The sequence below is a fragment of the Apium graveolens genome, chromosome 2, assembly GCF_009905375.1.
Source record: "Apium graveolens cultivar Ventura chromosome 2, ASM990537v1, whole genome shotgun sequence".
Lineage (NCBI taxonomy): Eukaryota > Viridiplantae > Streptophyta > Magnoliopsida > Apiales > Apiaceae > Apium > Apium graveolens.
In genome coordinates, this window is record NC_133648.1 from 160,641,076 (window position 1) to 160,666,197 (window position 25,122).

Here is a 25,122-nt window from a genome sequence, read left to right on the forward strand (position 1 = left end):
TTACGGTATTAGAAAAGGTACTGCAAATATTAATTCTTTAGTGGATTGAATTAATATTTAATTACATTGGGCTAAGCTCAAGATGTAATTAGAAGGCCCAACCTAATTATCCATGGTCCCTATTGTAGCCTGTAAGTCATATGTCATAGCCTATTTGTATATTCGAGGATTCAACTCAACTCAAATAAGAATGTAATAAGTAAATAATGGATCGACCGTCAGAGAGATCTCGCAAAGTAACATCTGTCAGAGGATTCAGAAACAAGGTTCGTCTATAGACTTGAGGAGTTAATTCACTGGAAGAAGTTCAAGAAATTGATCAAGCCTCAGTGATGCAAATCAAGATTGTGGATTTAATCAAGTGACAGAGATCTCGTCAGAGTATCATTAATTACAAGGATTTAATCTGAAGAAAATCAAAGTATCAAAGTCAAGACATGAAGAAACATCACGGAAGTTAGTCACTCATGAACCAGACAGTACATCGAGTGTCAACGTTGAAGTGGTGGAATTGATTCATATATTTCAGTGATTTTCAGAAGATATTCAGAAGAATGGATGCTGCTCAAGATTACTATTAATTCTCTATTAATTAATTAAGTCATATAATTTAATTAAGAGAATAAATTATATCTGCAAAGATTAATTTATTTTATTAATTGAATTAATTGATTAATTAATTCAGAATTAATATTAAGGTTTTTCATAATTTTTAATTGGTTAAAATCTGTTTTAATTCCAAAAAGATAACTGATTGTATTAGTATGACAATCGGTATGACAATCAATAGTCATACCGAAAGTCATGCTAATTCAGTTGATTGTCTTACCAGAATTATTATTAGATTAAAATCACTTATTAATTCAGCAAAAACAATCTGTTTGAACTACTATGACAATCGGTATGACAATTGATTGTCATACCGAAAGTCTTGCTAGTTCATTCTGATTGTCTTACTAGTTCTAAAAGATAGTCCTACCGAAAGTCTTGCTAAGCCAAAGAGATTGTCATGCCAGTTCAATTCTATTCGGTTAGTTGTTAAAAGAAGCAGAAGCAGCCATTCAACTTAATCATCCAAAAAAAACAGAACCCGAGAACAAAAGAAGAAAAAGAAGCAGACACAAATATTTCATCTCATCTGCTTACTTCAAGATTAAATTTCTAGTTTGTAAAGTTAAATCCAATCTACTAGAAATCTTTATCTTGTTCTTGTGTAACAATCTAGCGGATCAAAATCCCTAGAACTTAATCTCAAATCGCGTTTAGCATTTGATTCTAATTATTGCAAAAATAGAAAAAGTTCATGTCGAATTTATTCTAAATTTGTGATAATTAATTTGAGATTAATTCCTTGTAATTGATACAGTTGTTGTAACACCTTTCAAGTTTAATAATATTCTTATTTAACTTGAATTTTGTTTCACATTTTTTTATCCCGCATTTATTCGATTATTCGGTATCGTTTGTATTCAACCCCCCTTCTACAAACGCATTGGGACCTAACATAGCCTATATATATTCTTATTATCTTCTTGCTTGGGATTGTGTGAAAACATATTGTAGCCACCAAGGAGCAAGAAGAGAGGATAACTTGAGAAGACGGAGGCCACACTTCGCTCAAGGGAATTTGGGAATACAATAGAAGAGCGTGGAATCAACCATTAACAAGGTAATCCTCTTTTCGTAATCTTTATCGTAAAACGTAGTAACACCCTAAGTCCGTGGTTCCCAACAACTTTAGGGTATTACTGTTACACCGATCATCAGATGTTTGTCTCCAAACATGCTACCTTCTTGGAAAAGCAGTTTATCCTTGAAGGAAACTGTGGGAGCAAAATTGAACTTGATGAAGTTCAAGAAGCACAAACTACTACGGGTCAAGTGGAAACACCTGTTCAGACTGAACAACCTTCTGTGGAACAGCCCATTCGTAGGTCAGGGAGAGTGTCTCGCCAACCTGAGAGGTATTATGGCCTTGTCTTTGAGAATGACAATGAGTTGTCAATCATTGATGATGACGACCCTGTGACCTATAATGAGGCTATGAGTAGTGTTGACTCAGAAAAATGGCATAGTGCCATGAAATCCGAAATGGAATCTGTGTATACCAACCAAGTATGGACTCTGGTTGAGGCGCCTGAAGGTGTTAAGCCTATTGGGTGCAAGTGGGTATACAAAATAAAGATTGGAGCAGATGGGCAGGTAGAGACCTATAAGGCCAGGTTCGTGGCAAAAGGATTCAGACAAAGGCAAGGGATTGAATTTGCTGAAACTTTTTTGCATGTAGCCCTGTTAAAATCAATTCAGATTTTGCTTGCGATTGCTGCTTACTACGACTATGAGATCTGGAAAATGGAAGTGAAAACGGTCTTTCTCAATGGGAAACTTGAAGAGGAAGTGTATATGACACAGCCAGAGGGTTTTCTTTCCAAGGGAAATTAACACCTAGTGTGTAAGCTGTTGTGAACCATATATGGTTTAAAGCAAGATTCTCGTAGATGGAACATCCGTTTTGATGAGACAATCAAAGAGTTTGGTTTTATCAAAAACATAGATGAACCATGTGTCTACAAAAAGGTTAGTGGGAGCGCGATAACATTTCTTGTATTATATTGAAAGAGGAGACGTCAAGAGAGTTGACACACATAACAACGTAGCAGACCCACTCACAAAGCCACTTTCTCAAAGTCACTTTGATCGTCATAAAGACAAGATGAGTATTAGATACCAGAGTGATTGGCTTTAGTACAAGTGGGAGATTGAAAGAGATGTGTCCTAAGTCCAATCATGTATGATGATTTAGGAATAACTTTTATGTAATCTGTTTTGATTTCATTGATATTAATAAAAGATTAGTTTTGGTTTTATTACGGGCTTTATTTATTTACATGTTTAAATAAGATATACCATAGTTTAGAGTAAAGCTTTTTATGGATTATGATGAGATCATAATAATGAGACCTAAAAGATGATAACTGTAAACTTAAATATTTCCTGGTCGTAGGATTACTAACTTGTAATTAGTAATCCACAAAGATCGGTACATACTATGCTTGCTTTATTATGAAGGATGTATGTTCTCATAGACATTTGTGTGGTGACACTATAGCTAGTATGTAGGTGCTTATTATAGAATAAGTTCACTGAACATGACTCAGACAGCCGAACAACTGATGGAGTTTACTCACATGTCAGCAGTTGTTCACATAGTGATAGTTGTACAAGTATCCTTAGACTTGAGGTCATTATAGTCATCTTGTGTACACTGAACTATGCTTTGGTTTAGTTCTTAGTCTCCAAGGACAATTATAAGGGCTCTACTGGGTATAAGAATTTGTACACGAAGATAGTGTATGATCAATAAAGGGTCTACCCCTTCCAGTGAAGGAAGAGAATGTTCGATGCTGATTCACTTATTCTAGTTCAGGAATCACTGGCCAGAGTGAATGAAATTAGAAAGGAGTTTCTAATTTACATTAAATAGAACTAAACATAGTGAATGGGAAAGCAAATGATTAAATAAGATAAGCTTGACACAAGTTCCATGCCTTGTATTTAATCGTGACATTGCAGGGTAGAAGGAATTGATTGTACGGTAACTACTCACTGAATAGGTTCTTGGTATTCTAAGAAGTGAATTCGTATTATCCGGATAGTCGCGATATGCTGAGAAGTATCCCTCACGATGTAGAATAAATATGACTAATTTATTAATTAATCATATTTAATGAATTAGAGAATTTATATAAATAATGATAAAATAGTTTTATTATTATTTATTTCTACTACCGGCTTAATATTGAACCTACAGGGTCACACCATAAAAGAGAATGATTTAATGGTGGAGGAATTAATTAATAATGGATGTAATTATTTATTTGTGAAATAAATAATTAATTAACAGATTTAATAATTGATTAAATGAGATTTAATTAATTCTTAATATTATTAATTAAGAATTTAATTTTGGAAATAAAATCAAGTGAGAGAATAATTTTCTAAAGTGTTTAGAAAAGGGATTACTGATTAAAAGGTATTTTAATTATTAGTTAATTGGTTAATAAGAATAATCAATTAAAGGGTTAATAATAATAATATTTTATGGAAAATTTTCAGCTGAAAATTTTGCCTATAAATATACTATTATAAACCCTATTTGCCTCAACCCAAATAATTAACCCTAATTCTAAAGTAGAACAAGAGGGAGGCAACTAATTCTCTCAACCTCTTCCTCCTCCATCACATTGTACTCCTGGTGGATACCGGTGGAGTACTTTACACTTGAGGAGCAGCTGCTAGGGATTTTCGTTCATCATTCTTGGATCGCTATTAAAGACCATCATCTTTTCATTAACGTAAAGCTTCTTAAGGTAAACATACTGAATTACGAATTAAATATTATTTTTCGCATGGATCCTGCGGAGGGTTTCGGTTTTTTTTTAAGATTTAAATTTACATTTTTGTTGCGTTTATGTGCTAAAAACCCTTTACGGACAAGCATTGAAGCTGTAAACAGATGAAATATGGATGACGACCAATGATATCATTATTTTCCATAATACTATATATTCTTACGAATCTTGAATAAAGTATGAACTTCTTTCATGATCAGCTCTATGAGGTGATAAGAAAATTGTTGTATTCCTTTCAAAAAAATATTTTTCCTCAAGACTTATTTTCTGATTGAGATAAGTTGTGTTATTGTGTGACTCTTTGTCGGAATAATGAAGAGTCTGGTGGAATGCCACCTAGTCATGTTCTGTATACCATATAGTATGAAAGACTGACCATGTTGACTACAAATATGGTTGTCTCACTCATATCTAAATCTTTATTCATTCTTTCCTTTTCAATTATGACTTATTGATGTATAGATTCTTCCGATTGTTTCCTTGAACTGTTATTCTTTACAAAAGGTTTCCAATTAGAATCATATACACAAATTCCCTTCTTGTGTATGGTCTATTCTTTGAATGTTTTAAAAGGAAGTGAAATGACCTCATGTAGCAGATGGAGTTACATGATAAGTATGGATAATTGTAAGCCAATAAATGGTGGACATATACGTGCAAAGAAGAATCATTATGCCAATAACGTGGTTGTCACGACGACATCAAATCAAAAGCGGAAATCTGTATACATGATACATTTCAAGTCTGAGATTTTGGCATGAATTGAAGTAGTTAACGAACTGTATGAGGTAAATTAACTAGAGAAATAAGAAAGTAAAGCTGCGTATATCGGATAAGGAAAATGATTGATTGGGCAGCAGAAGCGAATGAAGAGATTCTTAATAATAACCAGATAATCGATTAATACATTGTGAAGATGAAGCATACCTCAATCATGTAGGAGATACTTGTCATGAAGGTTCAAGATAGAAGAAATGCTAGTTACGAATAAACTTTGAGTGTGTTCTTCGAGGAATGGTTTGGCTTTCCCACTCAAGTTAGTGAGTTATGGTAAATTTGATGCTCATAACTGAGCCAGCGAAGAAGGTTCATAATGGAAAGACATAGGTGGAGATGAAGATATGGTGGTTTAAATGCAACAATTTTAAAGAAGTAATGCTTTAAAACCAATTGAATTATTTCACAACATTATGATAGTGTTGGTTGAGACCGGGTGTTCATTATCAGAAGTTGAACAAGTTAACTAATAAGAACAAGTGTATATTGTCAAGGATAGATGAATTTTTAATTAAGGAGCTTGAATTGAAACATGAACTAGAAGAATTCTAGAATAATTTGTAATTGTACTCATTAGTGATATTCTGTTATAATTAGAAGATATGAGAAAAGGTATGGTATAATAAGAATTGTTCGCTATAATCTTAAGTTAAAATAAAAATATGGGTTGTACTGGTTAGTATTATATGTGATGGTGAAATGGTGAGTTTAGAAGGTGGCAGTTGATTGGTACACTTGGGGATTGATTGTTGGTTGTTTGATTGATTGTTGGTGTCAGCTTAAGTCCAACTTGTAGTCAATAAATTAATAAACGAACTGCTTAAAACCCGAATTTTCAGAAAATATCCTACTTTTAAAGATAGAAAATATACTTTCGTGTGTTATTGATATTCCTGTTGATAGTCCAAATAATGGTGATCTCGGTTTCGAAAGAGGTTGTTACCGCCAATCCGACTATATAGGATTGGTTTTTGATTTCATTTAGCTAGTCATCACTTGGTGCAATTATTTAATTAAGTGAGTTAATTGGTTAATTTTACCAATTAATGGTCAGTTAGATGGAAATCGATTCCAATTAGATTAAGTCAAATTTTTATGTGATTTTTAAATCCAAAATCAAAGCAATGAGGAATTTGGAGAAGGTAAGGACACCAGTAGAATTCAGAAATTGTTGCAAGTGTATGAAGCTTTACTTGGATGAATATGCCCTTGTAATAGACAAGAGAAATAAAAAGTTATCGGTATAGACAAGTGAGAATAATGTTTTTAAGAACTAAAGATTCGAGATAGAGCAAAGAGAAGGAAGGAGGGAAAGGAAGAAGGGAGGTGGAATAAAGAAAAGATTAGTAATTACACCAATATGGATTTAGTTAGACAATCAAAGAGATTTTATCAACTACAATAATGTTTTATTAAATGACTTAAAGGTATACCAATATAGAACAACGATGTAACGAGAATTACTCCAAAATACCGGAAAACTCGCGAATACAAGTATTCAACGTATGGTAGAAGTTAATAATGATAGCATATGAAAGAAGGATGTGGAAGCATCGGTTATTGAAGGAAAAAGTATGGAAATTACACAGACTCCAACAGATTAAGGTATACCTTCATCTAGAAAAAAATAAAATATGAGACAAAGATACGGGTTATAATTGATTTAAGATGATAGTTATAGTTGATGGAAGGATGATAGAGAAACTTTATAAGATGCCAGGATATAGGTAAGATGTGGGTATTATGTGGGACAGAAGTAAAGTGAAAAATTTGATAGGAAATGCATCCCAGGAGTACGATTAAGTACCGAGGGCTAAAAGAAAATATCTAATGACCGGACATGTAGAGAATGGGGGAAAATGTTAATTGAATCATTATTGATAGGTTATCCAAACCTAGTCATTCTTTTAATTTATAAGCAGTTTATCCAATAAGTGGGTTAGTTGCTGCTTGAATAAATTGTGGTACGTCATCATATCCAGGAATTGATTGGAAATGATCAATATTATTTGATTAGAGATTTGACAGGAGTATTCAGAATACGATGAATCATGTCAAACCAGAATAGTATATACCACTCCTAGATAAACGGACATTAAATAAAGCAGAACTAAAAGATAGGAATTTGGCTCAACATCGCTAACTCAAGGGATTCAAGTTACTCCAAGAATATGATACAAGACATAGATGTCAAAGAAGACTTTCTGATATTATGGCATAAAGAAAGAATAAGTGTTATATGTGACTAGACGTCAAGGAAGAACATTGCAGTCAGTTTCGTATGAGAACTCCCTAAAAAAATGATAATATGGGTTAAAATATGCGGGTGATGCCTCCAGGTTAGTATATTTTTCTTCTAAATAGTAAAAGATTTTCGCTCGGGAAATATACTCGATTGTGATTCAAGGAAAATAAGATATGGTGATAAGTTTGTGCGTCAATCATATCCAGTCGAGATTCTCTCGTTAATTCTTATTTCTGGTGTAATTTTAAGAACGTTAGAAATCGAATATGCCATGGTTTCAATATATTATTCGCAGATGGACAAGAAGATTAAGGGAACGATTAAAGAGCCTCAAATGCGATTGGAAGCGATTACAAACTAGGTTAATTGAACAAAAGAACATATGGGAATGAGGTTCAACAACCAGTAACTATTGCAAATATTCATGAGCACGAATTACTAGAATTAAAAAGAAAAGAGAATTAATATGCATTATTATGGTCCTTTTGGAACAGTAAAATAGGCAGGATAAGTGTAGGTGAGTTGGCTTCACCGCCACATGTATAGCAGGTTCATAGGGTGTTTATATGTGTATACTCATGAAGAGTATTTTAGCTCCATTATATATAAAAAGGAGACTTGAGTTGAGTTATATGAGCAACTAATAGAATATGATGTCAGCAAAAGGTTGTTGAGTAATGATTGATCTTGCGAGTAAAAGTTTATGAAAAGTTATAAGGTTGAGGGATCAACCTGAGAAAATGGAAGTGAGATACTTGAATGTATCATTATCTGATCCTTATTGTGATTTTGAGTACATGATCCTTTTAAGGAGGAAGGATGTAATATCCGGGACATAGCGTGTAATTGTTTTTATCAATAAATAATTAGTATGTCATTAATATGTACATTTTGGTGAATTACCTGATGATTGATAATAATATTTGGATGTTTATATATGATAAAATGTGAGTATGTTAATTTTATTATGTCCAGAATAAAATATAGTTGATTGTGATATTTTTCTGGTAATTTTTGGGCTGTTATATGATTTTAAATTGATTTATGAATTTATTAATTATTTTCTGAATATTTACAAAACTATTTTATAAAGCCGGGAATCGTCCAACTTCAACCGTTCTTGCTTTTTTACAACCCGAAACTGTAACGCCCCCAAATCCGGGGTCAGAAGATTTGGTCGTCACTATGAAACCTCAATCCAAAATAACCTGTTTAATCAAAATTAAATGCCAGCGGAAGATATTTATCATAAATGACCCCAAACTAATCCAAGATCTTTTAAGGTTACAGTTCTAGAAACAAGATATCCAAATTCCACAAATATTTTTTTCTCACTTTCTTTTAAAACTCTTTTCAATAAATTCCAACTCATAATTAAACCCACTAGTATAACTTCGAAATGAAGTATACTAGGCCCAAATAAAATATACAACTATAATATAATCTAATATAAATAACTTTACACAATAAAACTTACACTAGTCCGCAAACCCTGGACCAACCACCTTCCAAGAGCTTCTTATTTGCTTCCTTGAATTACGGAGCTAAGCAGTGCAAGCTAATCCTCACTGGAGGTTAAATTTAAAAACAGGCAAGTATGAGCGGAAGAAATGCTCAGCAAGATCATTATAGCATATATAGGGTCGTTTGATATAAAATCGATATCTGCATTAGAGCAGAACATTTAAAATCATAATTGCTGAATTATAAACTCTTTTTGATATTTTCAAGCGAAAGGCTTCAACAATACTTTGAATCTTGACGAGGATCAAACTCGTAAAACAGTGTTTACGGAAATATCGTAAACCACAATAACATGAAACCATGATTATGGATCGAATCATAAACTTTACTCAAAACCAAACTCTTGAGATTAATACTTATTTTGTTGTCATATCAAATTAGATATCAATACGAACTTTGATGCTAACAACATTCCATACTGAAGTCAACATCATTCATCTATACTAATACCACCTTTGATATTTAACAACAACGTAAGTATCAGCATAAATCACAATCTGAATCAAAACCGCACTTTACCATTATTCCAAAACAGAAACAGTTGATAAATCATTTATTCTATGAATATCAAAATAATATCATAATTTAGATTAGGATCATCCTCCGACGGACGTACTATCACATGCTGATCAGCCCGTGTGATAGCACAAGGTCATGATTCATAGAAACGTGACCCCAAAAACACAAGTACTCAAACAAAAAGGCATAACTAGCCTGTGGCAAAATGGTGTCATAATATTCATATGGCACTTAGAAATAGCCCTCCGCTGGACCGTCCGTCCCGGTCACTTACGCAATTATGATCCAATCTTAAAACCTTTTATTGAAATGGGGTCATGATACTCGACACCCGAAATAATTTTATTCCCCCAATTCTTGGGTAGGAATATTCATAACCAAATCACTTTTCTCAAAATCCAAAATATTTGTAAATCCGATAATTGGATAAGTAAAATCACTTAGCTACTCTGAATATAGAATAACGGAAGAATACTTGCATAAACAGAATTATTTAATTCAGCGATATGTAAAACATTTATCTATTCCGAACTGAGAATAGGAAAAGCAATACTTGCATAATAAGCTTCAAAATAAATATCACTTGAACAATAAGTGATGATAGGGAGACTTGCCTTTGGGTTTTAGTAGTTAGTCACACTCGCAAAGACGCATCTATTCTGACATTCTGTCTCAAAGCATCACCGTCCTGCTTTTCAACACTTTACTGATATGCTGCTCCTGCGATTGCTAGAAGCCTGATATCCAATACCATTCCATTTCATTCTTTATCCAACGTCTTGTCTTGATCAACTCGAGAGATCCACATCTATAATTAAAAGATATAGCTTTAATCGTCTAATCGATAATCACTCGATGAATTACGCGTCAATACCCTATCGTCTACCCATACGATAGCCCACACACAAGGAAATCAGTCAAACACAAGACTTATGACCCACATATGCACATAATTCATATAACACGTAATCACATAACTCACGTATCACATAATTCATATAACACAGGACTCAGTACGTTTAAAACTAAAATCGGATCAAAAATACAATTGTTTTTTTGATCAATATGCGACTCAGAATCACTCGTAAAATAAGAGACATTTCGAAACAAAAGGATTTGGGTTTCGAAAGTATTTTTATTGAAAGCAGAATATTTTTCTGAGTCTGGAGGCGTTCGTTTCGTATTAAACGGACGAACGATTGATTTATTATGAATTTTTGAACATTTTTCGGAATTAAAACGGTCTCTGAGTCATTTAATAATAAAATAATAGGGTTCAGACACCCTAAAATAATTTTATAAGATTTATCGAGCCTGGAAAATAATTTAAAATAATATCTTAAAGCTCGAAACTATTTTTCGGAATTTTTAAATCAATTTTAAATAATTAAATCTAATTAAATAATCAACTAAAATTAATTAACTAAATAATTTGGATTTATTTTTGAATTAAAAATAAATTTTCAGAATTAAAAATAATGATTTTTGGAATTTTAAAATAATTAAAATAATTTCTGAAATTAATTTATAAAAGAAATATAACTTTTGAAAGTTTTTAAAACAGAAAGCTTGAATTTACAAAAACACAAAACATTGGGGAGTTAAATTGCAAAAACAGCATTTCAGAATTTATTTTGAACAACATAGGATCAAAACCGGGTTTTTCACCGGGTCAGAATTCGGGTTAACGGGTCAGGAAACGGGCCGTCAGGAACAGGTTCGACCCGCCGGAAATCCGGAAAAAAAATCCGGCAGCCCCTCCCCTGTTCCGATGAGCTCCGAATCAAGCCCCAACATCACCGTTTTTCCTCGATTTTTAGTCGCTCACAACCCAGAAACACGACTATATCAGTAACCACCACAAACCAGTCGCCAATCTCAGAATCCGACCATTATCTCCATTAACGCCGGCGAACGTTCGACGTTTTCCGGTGACAATGCGAATTCAGTCGTTTTCTAACCAATTTCAAAGATTTTTATACTAAATCAAACCTGTATAACCTACAATCGATTACTAAGATCAAATCCTACAAACAATTCATCAATAACTAAAACAAAATCAAGATAAAACAACCAAGAAACAAGAACTCAACTTTGACGATTCCGAACTCAAACAAATCGGGTAAATATATAAATCGATTCACTGAATCATTCTAAAGCTGTTTGTAACTTCAAAAACAATCAATAATCAAAAGAAACCCAGGAACGATTTTAAGCCAAGAACACTAAAAATCGATATTTATAACCACTTCACCTCAGATTACGATTCTGATATGGATAGAAAGAGCTCTTCACAAGCTTTGATTTGATTATCAGAGCATCACAAACGGATTAGTAGATCTTTCAGAATCATAAGATGAAGAGGAAGAACAAATTATCACCCCCACAACTATGATTTCTATTTTGATAAAATTTTGATAATTATAAAAAATAATAAACCAATTCAGCTATTTATATTTTTGGAAAATAAATACCCCTAAAATCAATTAATGGTGTTTTATTCCCATAATTAAAATAATTAAGTCCCAAAATTATAATTACGGGGAATAATTTTAAAAACAGTAAAATGTAAAATTCGTATCAAAATTCCCCAAAAATTGCGAATATTTCAAAATTGTAGAAATACTGGGTATTTGAAATACGATTGATTTTATAAAAAATAAAAACACGAATTTTGTAGGGTTTGACGTCCCGGTGGGTCCTGGTTCGTTAATTTTTGAAAAACAAAAACGATACTTAATTTAACCCAAAAACTCGAACACGTATAAAATACATTCACACACATAAAATGAGATAAAACGAGTAACACAAATAAACACGTATCCAAATTACGGATCGATTCATATAAATGCATCTTAACCACGTAACAAGTATCTCGTTGGATCCTATCGGATCCGAAAATACATTACTTAGCCGCTAAGTAACTATAAACGATACAATTTAATACCAGAATTGGATAATTATCAAAACCGAGCTTTTTATAAAACACTATATACGAGAATAATATAAAAATATCCCGTCTCTCAAGAATACGGGTGTTATTGATTACCGAAATGATTGTCGTATCGAAAATATTGCGCCGGGCCGCGCACAAGTCAAACCGTAATCCGGATTGAAAAAATCAAAACACGGAAAATGTCCGGAATTACCAGATTAGGTTAGGAAGGAGTTTTCCGAAGAGTTTCAGGTTGCAAAAACGCAAAAACGATTGAAGTCGGATGATTCCCGGCTTTATAAAATAATTTTGGTAATTATTCAGAAAATAATTAATAATTCATAAATTAATATAAAATCATCTAACAGTCCAAAAATTACCAGAAAGATATCACAATTATCTATATTTTATTCTGGACATATAATAATTCAAATACTCAAATAATATCACATATAAACACCCGAACATCAATTCCACTTATCAGATAATTCACCAAAATTCACGTAAAATCACATAAATAATTCTAAATAATGATAATATTTGAAAATATGGGATATTACAATCTACCCTCCTTATAAGGATTCCATCCTCGGAATCAGCAGAAGACATCACTTAGGGTTTTCTAACCAACTTTCCATTTCCAAATAACCTCAATTTTCCATAATCTCAAATAAATCTTGTATTCCTTGTATAATAAAACTTTTACAGGAGCTTCACTGTGCACCACTGTTCCATTCACATCATTTGACCAATTCCTCAATAGAATCGCTTTACTGATTGCGAGTAAGAAGAATAAAGAGAAAGATATAGGGAAGAAAAGAAAGAAAGATAGAGAGAGAAATAAAAGAACAGATTGACTTCGCTATACGCCCCTGATATTCTAATCGCATTGCAGTCCACTGTCGTCCTTCGTAATTCCATCACATCGTCTTACTTTGACTTGAACAGGATACTCAGCTTAACTTGATTGGCATACCTTCGAATATTTGAAATGATAAAATCATAGAAAAGAAAAGAATTTCATATCATAACAGAATAGAATCTGAATTGGAGAAAAAGTATTGTTGAAATGAAATAATAACTGAGAGATCAATATGATCAAACGAACTTGGTATTGCGTGCCCAAATTAAGACACTACTAAAGGTTGTTAACCTTCATGTATTCACAACACACACAAGTGATGGCGTCCCATCCAACTCCTATCACACAGACAGGTATACCTTGCGTCCCCTATAGTTAGGGTTGTTCATCTCAGTCAGAATAAAAGAATATCAAAGGAATTCAAAATCAAATGAATAAAACTGAAAAGATTTCAAAGATGATATTTCTGAAGGAAATGAAATCCAGAGAATAAAATTCTGACACCAAATGAGCAACTGGTGTCACATCACCAAGAAACTATCCACCAAATAAGAAAAGTGGAATTAATTATCATAACTTGACAGAGCTATCAAAACCTGAAAAATAGGCTTCATTACAACCTCTGGCACATTTAAAACACAGTTATGATTGAAAATGAGTGTTAGGGAATATCTCCTCTAACAATTACTTCTTTTTGAGAGATGTCAAAAGGAATTATAGAAATAGAAGGTATTGCCAAAGTCTTAATATTTATCTTCAATTTGACTCTCCAGTTGACTCGCCATCTGATTCTAGACGCTTCTTCATGTTCCAAGGATATCGATAATCTTCATCGTCGTCAAAACGTAGTAGCTTCGAAAGGTTCCACAATAGAAGTTTTGCAACTGCCAGGAGTTCCATCCAGCTCAGCACAACCATCTCAAACGAATACGCCTTATCTTAACTTATTCGTTGGTACTATATCCAATAGTCCAACAGGAACTCGATATGAGCTCAAACGTCCTCACATAGCTATACACACTCCTACACACTCTCGTTTCTAGTTTACTATAACCTCAGCTCTGATACCAACCTGTAACGCCCCCAAATCCGGGGTCAGAAGATTTGGTCGTCACTATGAAACCTCAATCCAAAATAACCTGTTTAATCAAAATTAAATGCCAGCGGAAGATATTTATCATAAATGACCCCAAACTAATCCAAGATCTTTTAAGGTTACAGTTCTAGAAACAAGATATCCAAATTCCACAAATATTTTTTTCTCACTTTCTTTTAAAACTCTTTTCAATAAATTCCAACTCACAATTAAACCCACTAGTATAACTTCGAAATGAAGTATACTAGGCCCAAATAAAATATACAACTATAATATAATCTAATATAAATAACTTTACACAATAAAACTTACACTAGTCCTCAAACCCTGGACCAACCACCTTCCAAGAGCTTCTTCTTTGCTTCCTTGAATTACGGAGCTAAGCAGTGCAAGCTAATCCTCACTGGAGGTTAAATTTAAAAACAGGCAAGTATGAGCGGAAGAAATGCTCAGCAAGATCATTATAGCATATATAGGGTCGTTTGATATAAAATCGATATCTGCATTAGAGCAGAACATTTAAAATCATAATTGCTGAATTATAAACTCTTTTTGATATTTTCAAGCGAAAGGCTTCAGCAATACTTTGAATCTTGACGAGGATCAAACTCGTAAAACAGTGTTTACGGAAATATCGTAAACCACAATAACATGAAACCATGATTATGGATCGAATCATAAACTTTACTCAAAACCAAACTCTTGAGATTAATACTTATTTTGTTGTCATATCAAATTAGATATCAATACGAACTTTGATGCTAACAACATTCCATACTGAAGTCAATATCATTCATCTATACTAATACCACCTTTGATATTTAACAACAACGTAAGTATCAGCATAAATCACAATCTGAATCAAAACCGCACTTTACCATTATTCCAAAACAGAAACAGTTGATAAATCATTTATTCTATGATTATCAAAATAATATCATAATTTAGATTAGGATCATCCTCCGACGGACGTACTATCACATGCTGATCAGCCCGTGTGATAGCACAAGGTCATGATTCATAGAAACGTGACCCCAAAAACACAAGTACTCAAACAAAAAGGCATAACTAGCCTGTTGCAAAATGGTGTCATAATATTCATATGGCACTTAGAAATAGCCCTCCGCTGGACCGTCCGTCCCGGTCACTTACGCAATTATGATCCAATCTTAAAACCTTTTATTGAAATGGGGTCATGATACTCGACACCCGAAATAATTTTATTCCCCCAATTCTTGGGTAGGAATATTCACAACCAAATCACTTTTCTCAAAATCCAAAATATTTGTAAATCCGATAATTGGATAAGTAAAATCACTTAGCTACTCTGAATATAGAATAACGGAAGAATACTTGCATAAACAGAATTATTTAATTCAGCGATATGTAAAACATTTATCTATTCCGAACTGAGAATAGGAAAAGCAATACTTGCATAATAAGCTTCAAAATAAATATCACTTGAACAATAAGTGATGATAGGGATACTTGCCTTTGGGTTTTAGTAGTTAGTTACACTCGCAAAGACGCATCTATTCTGACATTCTGTCTCAAAGCATCACCGTCCTGCTTTTCAACACTTTACTGATATGCTGCTCCTGCGATTGCTAGAAGCCTGATATCCAATACCATTCCATTTCATTCTTTATCCAACGTCTTGTCTTGATCAACTCGAGAGATCCACATCTATAATTAAAAGATATAGCTTTAATCGTCTAATCGATAATCACTCGATGAATTACGCGTCAATACCCTATCGTCTACCCATACGATAGCCCACACACAAGGAAATCAGTCAAACACAAGACTTATGACCCACATATGCACATAATTCATATAACACGTAATCACATAACTCACGTATCACATAATTCATATAACACAGGACTCAGTACGTTTAAAACTAAAATCGGATCAAAAATACAATTTTTTTTTGATCAATATGCGACTCAGAATCACTCGTAAAACAAGCGACATTTCGAAACAAAAGGATTTGGGTTTCGAAAGTATTTTTATTGAAAGCAAAATATTTTTCTGAGTCTGGAGGCGTTCGTTTCGTATTAAACGGACGAACGGTTGATTTATTATGAATTTTTGAACATTTTTCGGAATTAAAACGGTCTCTGAGTCATTTAATAATAAAATAATAGGGTTCAGACACCCTAAAATAATTTTATAAGATTTATCGAGCCTGGAAAATAATTTAAAATAATATCTTAAAGCTCGAAACTATTTTTCGGAATTTTTAAATCAATTTTAAATAATTAAATCTAATTAAATAATCAACTAAAATTAATTAACTAAATAATTTGGATTTATTTTTGAATTAAAAATAAATTTTCAGAATTAAAAATAATGATTTTTGGAATTTTAAAATAATTAAAATAATTTCTGAAATTAATTTATAAAAGAAATATAACTTTTGAAAGTTTTTAAAACAGAAAGCTTGAATTTACAAAAACACAAAACATTGGGGAGTTAAATTGCAAAAACAGCATTTCAGAATTTAGTTTGAACAACATAGGATCAAAACCGGGTTTTTCACCGGGTCAGAATTCGGGTTAACGGGTCAGGAAACGGGCCGTCAGGAACAGGTTCGACCCGCCGGAAATCCGGAAAAAAAATCCGGCAGCCCCTCCCCTGTTCCGATGAGCTCCGAATCAAGCCCCAACATCACCGTTTTTCCTCGATTTTTAGTCGCTCACAACCCAGAAACACGACTATATCAGTAACCACCACAAACCAGTCGCCAATCTCAGAATCCGACCATTATCTCCATTAACGCCGGCGAACGTTCGACGTTTTCCGTTGACAATGCGAATTCAGTCGTTTTCTAACCAATTTCAAAGATTTTTATACTAAATCAAACCTGTATAACCTACAATCGATTACTAAGATCAAATCCTACAAACAATTCATCAATAACTAAAACAAAATCAAGATAAAACAACCAAGAAACAAGAACTCAACTTTGACGATTCCGAACTCAAACAAATCGGGTAAATATATAAATCGATTCACTGAATCATTCTAAAGCTGTTTGTAACTTCAAAAACAATCAATAATCAAAATAAACCCAGGAACGATTTTAAGCCAAGAACACTAAAAATCGATATTTATAACCACTTCACCTCAGATTACGATTCTGATATGGATAGAAAGAGCTCTTCACAAGCTTTGATTTGATTATCAGAGCATCACAAACGGATTAGTAGATCTTTCAGAATCATAAGATGAAGAGGAAGAACAAATTATCACCCCCACAACTATGATTTCTATTTTGATAAAATTTTGATAATTATAAAAAATAATAAACCAATTCAGCTATTTATATTTTTGGAAAATAAATACCCCTAAAATCAATTAATGGTGTTTTATTCCCATAATTAAAATAATTAAGTCCCAAAATTATAATTACGGGGAATAATTTTAAAAACAGTAAAATGTAAAATTCGTATCAAAATTCCCCAAAAATTGCGAATATTTCAAAATTGTAGAAATACTGGGTATTTGAAATACGATTGATTTTATAAAAAATAAAAACATGAATTTTGTAGGGTTTGACGTCCCAGTGGGTCCTGGTTCGTTAATTTTTGAAAAACAAAAACGATACTTAATTTAACCCAAAAACTCGAACACGTATAAAATACATTCACACACATAAAATGAGATAAAACGAGTAACACAAATAAACACGTATCCAAATTACGGATCGATTCATATAAATGCATCTTAACCACGTAACAAGTATCTCGTTGGATCCTATCGGATCCGAAAATACATTACTTAGCCGCTAAGTAACTATAAACGATACAATTTAATACCAGAATTGGATAATTATCAAAACCGAGCTTTTTATAAAACACTATATACGAGAATAATATAAAAATATCCCGTCTCTCGAGAATACGGGTTTTATTGATTACCGAAATGATTGTCGTATCGAAAATATTGCGCTGGGCCGCGCACAAGTCAAACCGTAATCCGGATTGAAAAAATCAAAACACGGAAAATGTCCGGAATTACCAGATTAGGTTAGGAAGGAGTTTTCCGAAGAGTTTCAGGTTGCAAAAACGCAAAAACGATTGAAGTCGGATGATTCCCGGCTTTATAAAATAATTTTGGTAATTATTCTGAAAATAATTAATAATTCATAAATTAATATAAAATCATCTAACAGTCCAAAAATTACCAGAAAGATATCACAATTATCTATATTTTATTCTGGACATATAATAATTCAAATACTCAAATAATATCACATATAAACACCCGAACATCAATTCCACTTATCAGATAATTCACCAAAATTCACGTAAAATCACATAAATAATTCTAAATAATAATAATGATAATATTTGAAAATATGGGATATTACAGAAACTCTTCGGAAAACTCCTTCCTAACCTAATCTGATCATTCTGGACAATTTCCGTGTTTTGACTTTTTCAATCCGGATTACAGTTTGACCTGTGCGCGTCCTGGCGCAAAATTTTGGATACGATAATCATTTTAATAACATTATATTCATATAAAGTGTTTTACAAGAAGCCCAGTCTTGAAAATTATCCAAAAGTTATAATAATTATCCAAAAGTTTTGATAATTATCCAAAACAGGATGATGGTTATACAAAACATTATCCAATCGGATCGTTTTTGTAGTTACTTAGCGACTAAGTAACTTATTTTTCGATCCAATACGATCTAACACATATTAATATTCCATAAATTTAAATAGCCAATACATTATTGTATTTTGTACAGATAAACATTTACAAACAGTAAAACTAGATAATTTCCAGAAAAAAACCTTAAAATTCTTCGAGTTCTTCATAATCAAACGAGGATTCGAAGGCGTTATCGAACTCCGATTCGAGCGTGCCATATATCAAATCGAAGTTCTCAAAAAGTTCTTTCATAATCAATCATCCATTTAAGAGCAGAAATCAAGGTAATTTTTATATTATTTAATTGTTTTAATTCGAATTATTTAATGATTAAAATATGAATTTTTGTTCTTGATGTTGTTTGTCTGATTTGATGCTTGAACATGTAGATCTTTTCTTCCTGGTCATTTTGGTGTATTATATGACTGATTTGCAGTTCAATAACATGTTCAAATTGCTGTTTGATTCTCGAATTGAAAAATTAGAGTTTATAGCTTTGAATGTTTTTAATTGAAATTTGGGCCTTTTTTATTTAAGGGTTATTAGTTAAAATTAATTATACAAGTTTCTAGATCGTGAAAAGACGAATTTATTGATGTACATATGAAGAAAGAGCGATTACTCGAAAGCTTTGATCAGAATTTAGAAGTTTCGCCGGCGGCGGATTTTTCCGTCGATTTTCCGGCCAAACAACAAGGTTTCTGGTGATTTTAAATGCATAATCAAGTTCATCTCATCGAATACTTGTGTTCTGCTCATTTTCATCGAGTTCTGGGCAGTCGACGGTGGCCGGCGACAGAGCCGCGTCGTCTCGCCAGAGAAGATGACCGGAGATTGGTAAATTGCAGATAGGTCCTCCAAGTTTTGTAGAAATTGCAATTTTAAGACTCCTGTTTTAAACACTTTTAAAAATCAGATTTCAGTTTTAGAAATATTTAAAAATCATATTTCTGTTTTATTATTTCAGAAAATGTATTTTCATTTGATAATATTTTCAGAAATTGATTTTTATTTATTTGAAAATTCAAAAATTCTTTAATATTTTCTGAAAATTATTTTTAAGTTAAAAATAAATCTTAATTATTTATTTAATTAATTTTAGTTGATATTTAATTTTTTTAATTTAAATATTAATTAATTAATTAGTTTAATTAGTTATTAATTAGTTTTAGTAGATATAATTATTTATTTGGATTTAAAAATTTCCAAAAATAGTTTCGAGATTTAAAATATTAGTTTAAATTATTTTCAAGGCTCGATGATTATTATTGCATTGTTTTAAAGTCAGATTCTGGTGTTCGAACCATATTATTTAATTATAAAATAATTCAGAGACCTGTTTTAACTCCAAAAAATGTTCAAAAATTCGTATTAAATACCTGGAAAATCATTTTGACCCCGAATCTTCTTTGAAAAATTATTTTGATCGAATATCTATGTGCTACGTGCTATCTGATTGATGTGTTATATGCCTATGTGGTTATTGTTTGACAGTTTTTGCTATAACTTCCAATCCGTAAATCGGATTTGGGTAAAACGAAGGATAGATAAAAGCTTATGAAGTCTATGTGACGATTAGAATAATATTATTTTGAATATTGAAAGATACTTGTGATGCCTAGCAGAGTAAGCGAGGTATAGAAAAGAAAGCCAATGATCAGTAAATAGAACTGAAGTGTAGAAAAAGGAAGCAAGTGATCGATGAATAGAAGCAAGACATAGAAAAAGAAGGAAAGTGATTGATGAGTAGAACTATTAGATGAGTACAAGTAAGGTTGGAAATCATCTGTGATAATGCAAGTACTTCGAAACCTTCATCAAGATATATTGCAAATATTTCTGAACTTTCTCATAACATGTTGTTAGTATTCAGGATAAATCATGTTATGTATTGCAAGCTCTTTAAACTATTCAACCTTGAACCCTAATCATTTCATTGAACTTGTGTTGTAAGCTTTCTTTCTTGTAAACCACCAATGGTTGATTTTTTTCCAGATACTAAACCATGCAAATACAATACTACTCCACAAATACATACACACCATTAACCAAGTATTGCAACAGAACTTCTTGACCATACATATTCTTATATACCCAGGAATACCCTATAACATCAAAGATCTATACCCAGTATTATCATTGAACCATTGTTCATCAGATACTTGATTCTTCATAAAGCTTGAAACCGTTCTTCATATTCATACCTTGATATACCCTGGTGATACCTATGAAATGTTTTCTGCTTCGAGATAAATGTTTTATCAATGTTAATTATGATTTTATTTTATTTAATTACAATGTTTATCATATTGGATCGTTTTAGAATTGGATGATTTTATAAATATGGACTTGATTCACGGTCAGACCAGATTCGTGGTCATGATAGGACAATGTGTGCCTTGGATCCAGTATATAGAGCAAAGCTGGAAGCCTTGCTCGGGGTTAGTACGTGACTGATCAACATGCTAACCTTGGTTTTTAAAATGAAAAGTGAATACGCAATTCTAATTATTCCTTATCCAGAAATTTGATTCTTTTAAATCATTTCAATTGATCATTGTTGAACCTCAGTTATTGTTATTATGACTTGTTGAGCTAGTTAGCTTACTCTTGCAAATCTGTTTATGTTTTTTACAGTTAAAAAGGAAATTGTTGGTAATGAGGATTCCCAGTCCAGAGTGCAAGCTAAGATTCCAACATAAGTTGGATCGAGTTAGCAATTTATATTATAGATGAGTTATGTAAGATTGTAAGGATGACATCATTATCATTTGGAATTTTAACTAGTTGGGATTTGGTACGATGTAATAAAATTTAAGGTTGTGGCTTGTTTTCATACTTTAACCTGTTGCGATCCGTGGTTGTGTAAAGAAGGGTCAATGCATATAATATTTTATCTAGATGTTAATATATTGTGTGTGTGTTGTGAACCCCAAACTTCTGACCCGGGTTTGGAGGGCGTCACACCAAGGACGCCTACGGAAGTGAGAAGTTTCTAGGATTGAAAGGATACTATAGAATATTCATAAAAGATTTTCAAGCCATTGACTAAGTTGACAAGGAAGAACTAGAAGTTTAAAGGGAATGCAGAATGTGAAAGAAGTTTTCAAGAGCTAAATTGGAAGTTAGTTATCGCTCCGGTGTTAATACTAGCAGAGGAGAAAGGAGAATTTGTGATATTTAGTGATACTGCACATAAAGGATTGGGTTATGTGCTAATGCAACACAATAAGGTGATTGTATATGCATCAAAAAAGCTCAAACCTCATGAACTGAAGTAACTGACGCACGATTTGGAGTTAGCATCCATTGTATTCGTGCTCAAGATATGGAGATACCACCTATATGGAGAAAGATGTGAAATTTACACTGACCATAAGAGCCTAAAGTATATATTTATACAAAAGGAACTCAATATGAGGCAACGAAGATGGTTAGAACTGATAAAGGGTTATGATTGCTCGAGACACAATCATCCGGGAAAAGCAAATGTGGTAGCTGATGCTTTGAGTAGAAAGGAGAAGTTAAACATAATGACATTGTTAAAAGAATTGTTTAAGGATATTGAGGAGTTTCAACTAGAACTTTGTATTGGCGGAGGAATGGAGGAAATGTGTCAAGCTATTACCTTCCAGCCTGAATTGTTTGAGAAGATAAGGAGACGTCAGGAAGAGGTATTGAACAAGGAGAATAATCAACTAATATGAGAAGAATTATGCATGCAAATGACCAAGGTGTGTATAGGTTTTCATCAAGAATCTGGATTCATCAGATGACCGAACTAAAGAATGAGATATTACAAGAGGCACAGAACTCAATATTTTTAATTCATCTAGGAAGCACGAAGATGTACCAGGATTTGAAGAAGAAGTTCTGGTGACCAAGTATGAAAAGGGAAATTGCAGAATGGGTCACCAAGTGTTACAATTGTCAAAGAGTGAAAGCGGAACATCAGAGACCTAGTGGTTTAATCCAGCCTTTAAAGATTCCCGAATGGAAGTGGGAGAATATTACCATAGATTTCATAGTAGGATTTCCATGAACAAGATCCGGGCACGATACTATATGGGTTATAGTTGATCGCCTTATGAAGTCGGCGCATTTTCTTCTGATTAATGAGAAGTCTTCGTTGGACAAGGTTCACTTGTACGTGCATGAAATTATATTAAGTCATGGCATACCTGTATCGATAGTTTCGGATCGAGACCCATGATTTAATTCAAGATTTTGGAGACAATTTCAAGAAAGTCTTAGAATAAAGCTGAATATGAGCACGGTGTATCATCCACAGACAGACGGTCAAAGAGAGCGAACTATTCAGACAATCGAAGACATGTTGTGTAGTTGTGCAATCAATTTCGCATGAAGTTGGGATGATCACCTACCACTTGTAGAGTTCTCTTATAACAATAGTTATCATTCCAGTATTGGCATGCCGCCATACGAAGCTCTATACGGAAGGAAGTGCAGATCGCCAACAAGTTGGGACGAAGTTGGAGAAAGAAAGATTTTCGGCCCCGAAATGGTTCAATAGATGAAAGAAATGGTCAAATTGATCCAGAAAAGATTGCTTGCTACTCAAGACATGCAACAGAAGTATGCAGACCCAGCTCGAAAGGACGTGAACTTCCAAGAAGGTGAAGCAGTATTGCTAAAAATATCACCATGGAAAGGATTGACCAGATTTGGGAAGAAAGGAAAATTAGCACTGCAATTCATTGGTCCTTTTGAAATTTTGGGTCAAGTGGGGAAAGTTTATTACGAGCTAGCTTTTTCGCCACAGTATCGGCATGTTTATAATATATTTCATGTGTCATTACTCAAAAAGTATAACCCAGATGTCAAGCATGTGATAAAGTTTGAGCCTATAGAAATCCAGGAAGATTTGTCTTATATAGAGCAACCCCTCAAGATACTCGAATGGCAAGAAAAAAGTCTAAGGAATAAATTAGTGAGATTAGTGAAAGTATTTTGGAGGAATCCCAAGGTTGAGGAATCAACGTGGGAGTTAAAGTGTGATATGTGAGTGCAATATCCTCATTTGTTCTCCTAGATTCTGAGGACAGAATCCTTTAAGGGGGAGAGGATGTTACGACCGGTATTTAATTACTCGTAATTGAGTTGTATTTAGAGATTTGTGTGTAAATATTATAAACTTATATGAATATGTGCCAATTAAATGCTTGTGTTACCAAGTGTAGCAGAATATTATAGAACGATGAGCGAAATGTTTTATCTGGAATTTTGTTTGTGATTTTCAAGATATTATTAATTGATAAAATTTACATTTCAAATATATATTTTCTTTAAAATTACAAAAGTGATCTCATAAAATATCTAAAATTCCAAGCTATTTTATGGTATAATTTTTGTAATTTATGGAATTATATTTTTATTTATAAAAGTCATTCTTTTAAATGATATTTGGAATTGTGAATAAATATTTGTTGATTACTAAATTACCCTTGTATGCATGTGATCATCCAAAAGGAGAGAGGGACACTAATGTCATTTTCAACCCACTAACATCTTTTCCACTAGCCAATTTACTAGAATAGCCTTTCATGCAAAAACTTGGTTGTTTTGGAGGAAGGGTTACTTGGTACTTACTCCACTATCTAATCAACACATAAAAACACATAAACTTGTCAAGTGGAATCATTTTTAGAGATCAATCACTCAACCAAGCCACTTTCTTTCTCTCCTTCCTTTCTCTTTTCTCTCTCTCGGTCGACCAAAAAAACATACATACACACACACAATCAAATTTCATTCAATATTTCATGATCCTAGTGTAATCTAACCCTCCAACCCTTGTTCAAGTTATCTTTGTATGTTTTGTGTGGAAATTTAAGTGATTATGTGTTGCATGCCTAGTATACTTAACAACTCAAGTGGAAGGTCTTGATTCTTATAAATTTAAGGTCCAAACCATGAGATACATTGTTTTTGGAGAATGTAATGGTTGGTGAAGTGTTATACTCCCACCATTTTCCTCTTCACCATTCGGTAATGGCTTTAAATTGAGCCGAATAGAACCAATTTTAGTTTCCTTCTTTTCATTAGTGTAAAAATCTTGTTTCA

At 32.8% G+C, this 25,122-nt stretch overlaps 1 protein-coding gene across 1 annotated transcript; it reads left to right on the forward strand.

Moving 5' to 3' along the window:
- The first annotated feature begins 23,581 nt into the window (after positions 1-23,581).
- LOC141695202 (uncharacterized) lies at positions 23,582-24,064 on the forward strand. The gene has a single exon (XM_074499459.1). It carries the CDS (start codon positions 23,582-23,584, stop codon positions 24,062-24,064), a length of 483 nt encoding a protein of 160 aa, XP_074355560.1.
- Positions 24,065-25,122: the final 1,058 nt, after the last annotated feature.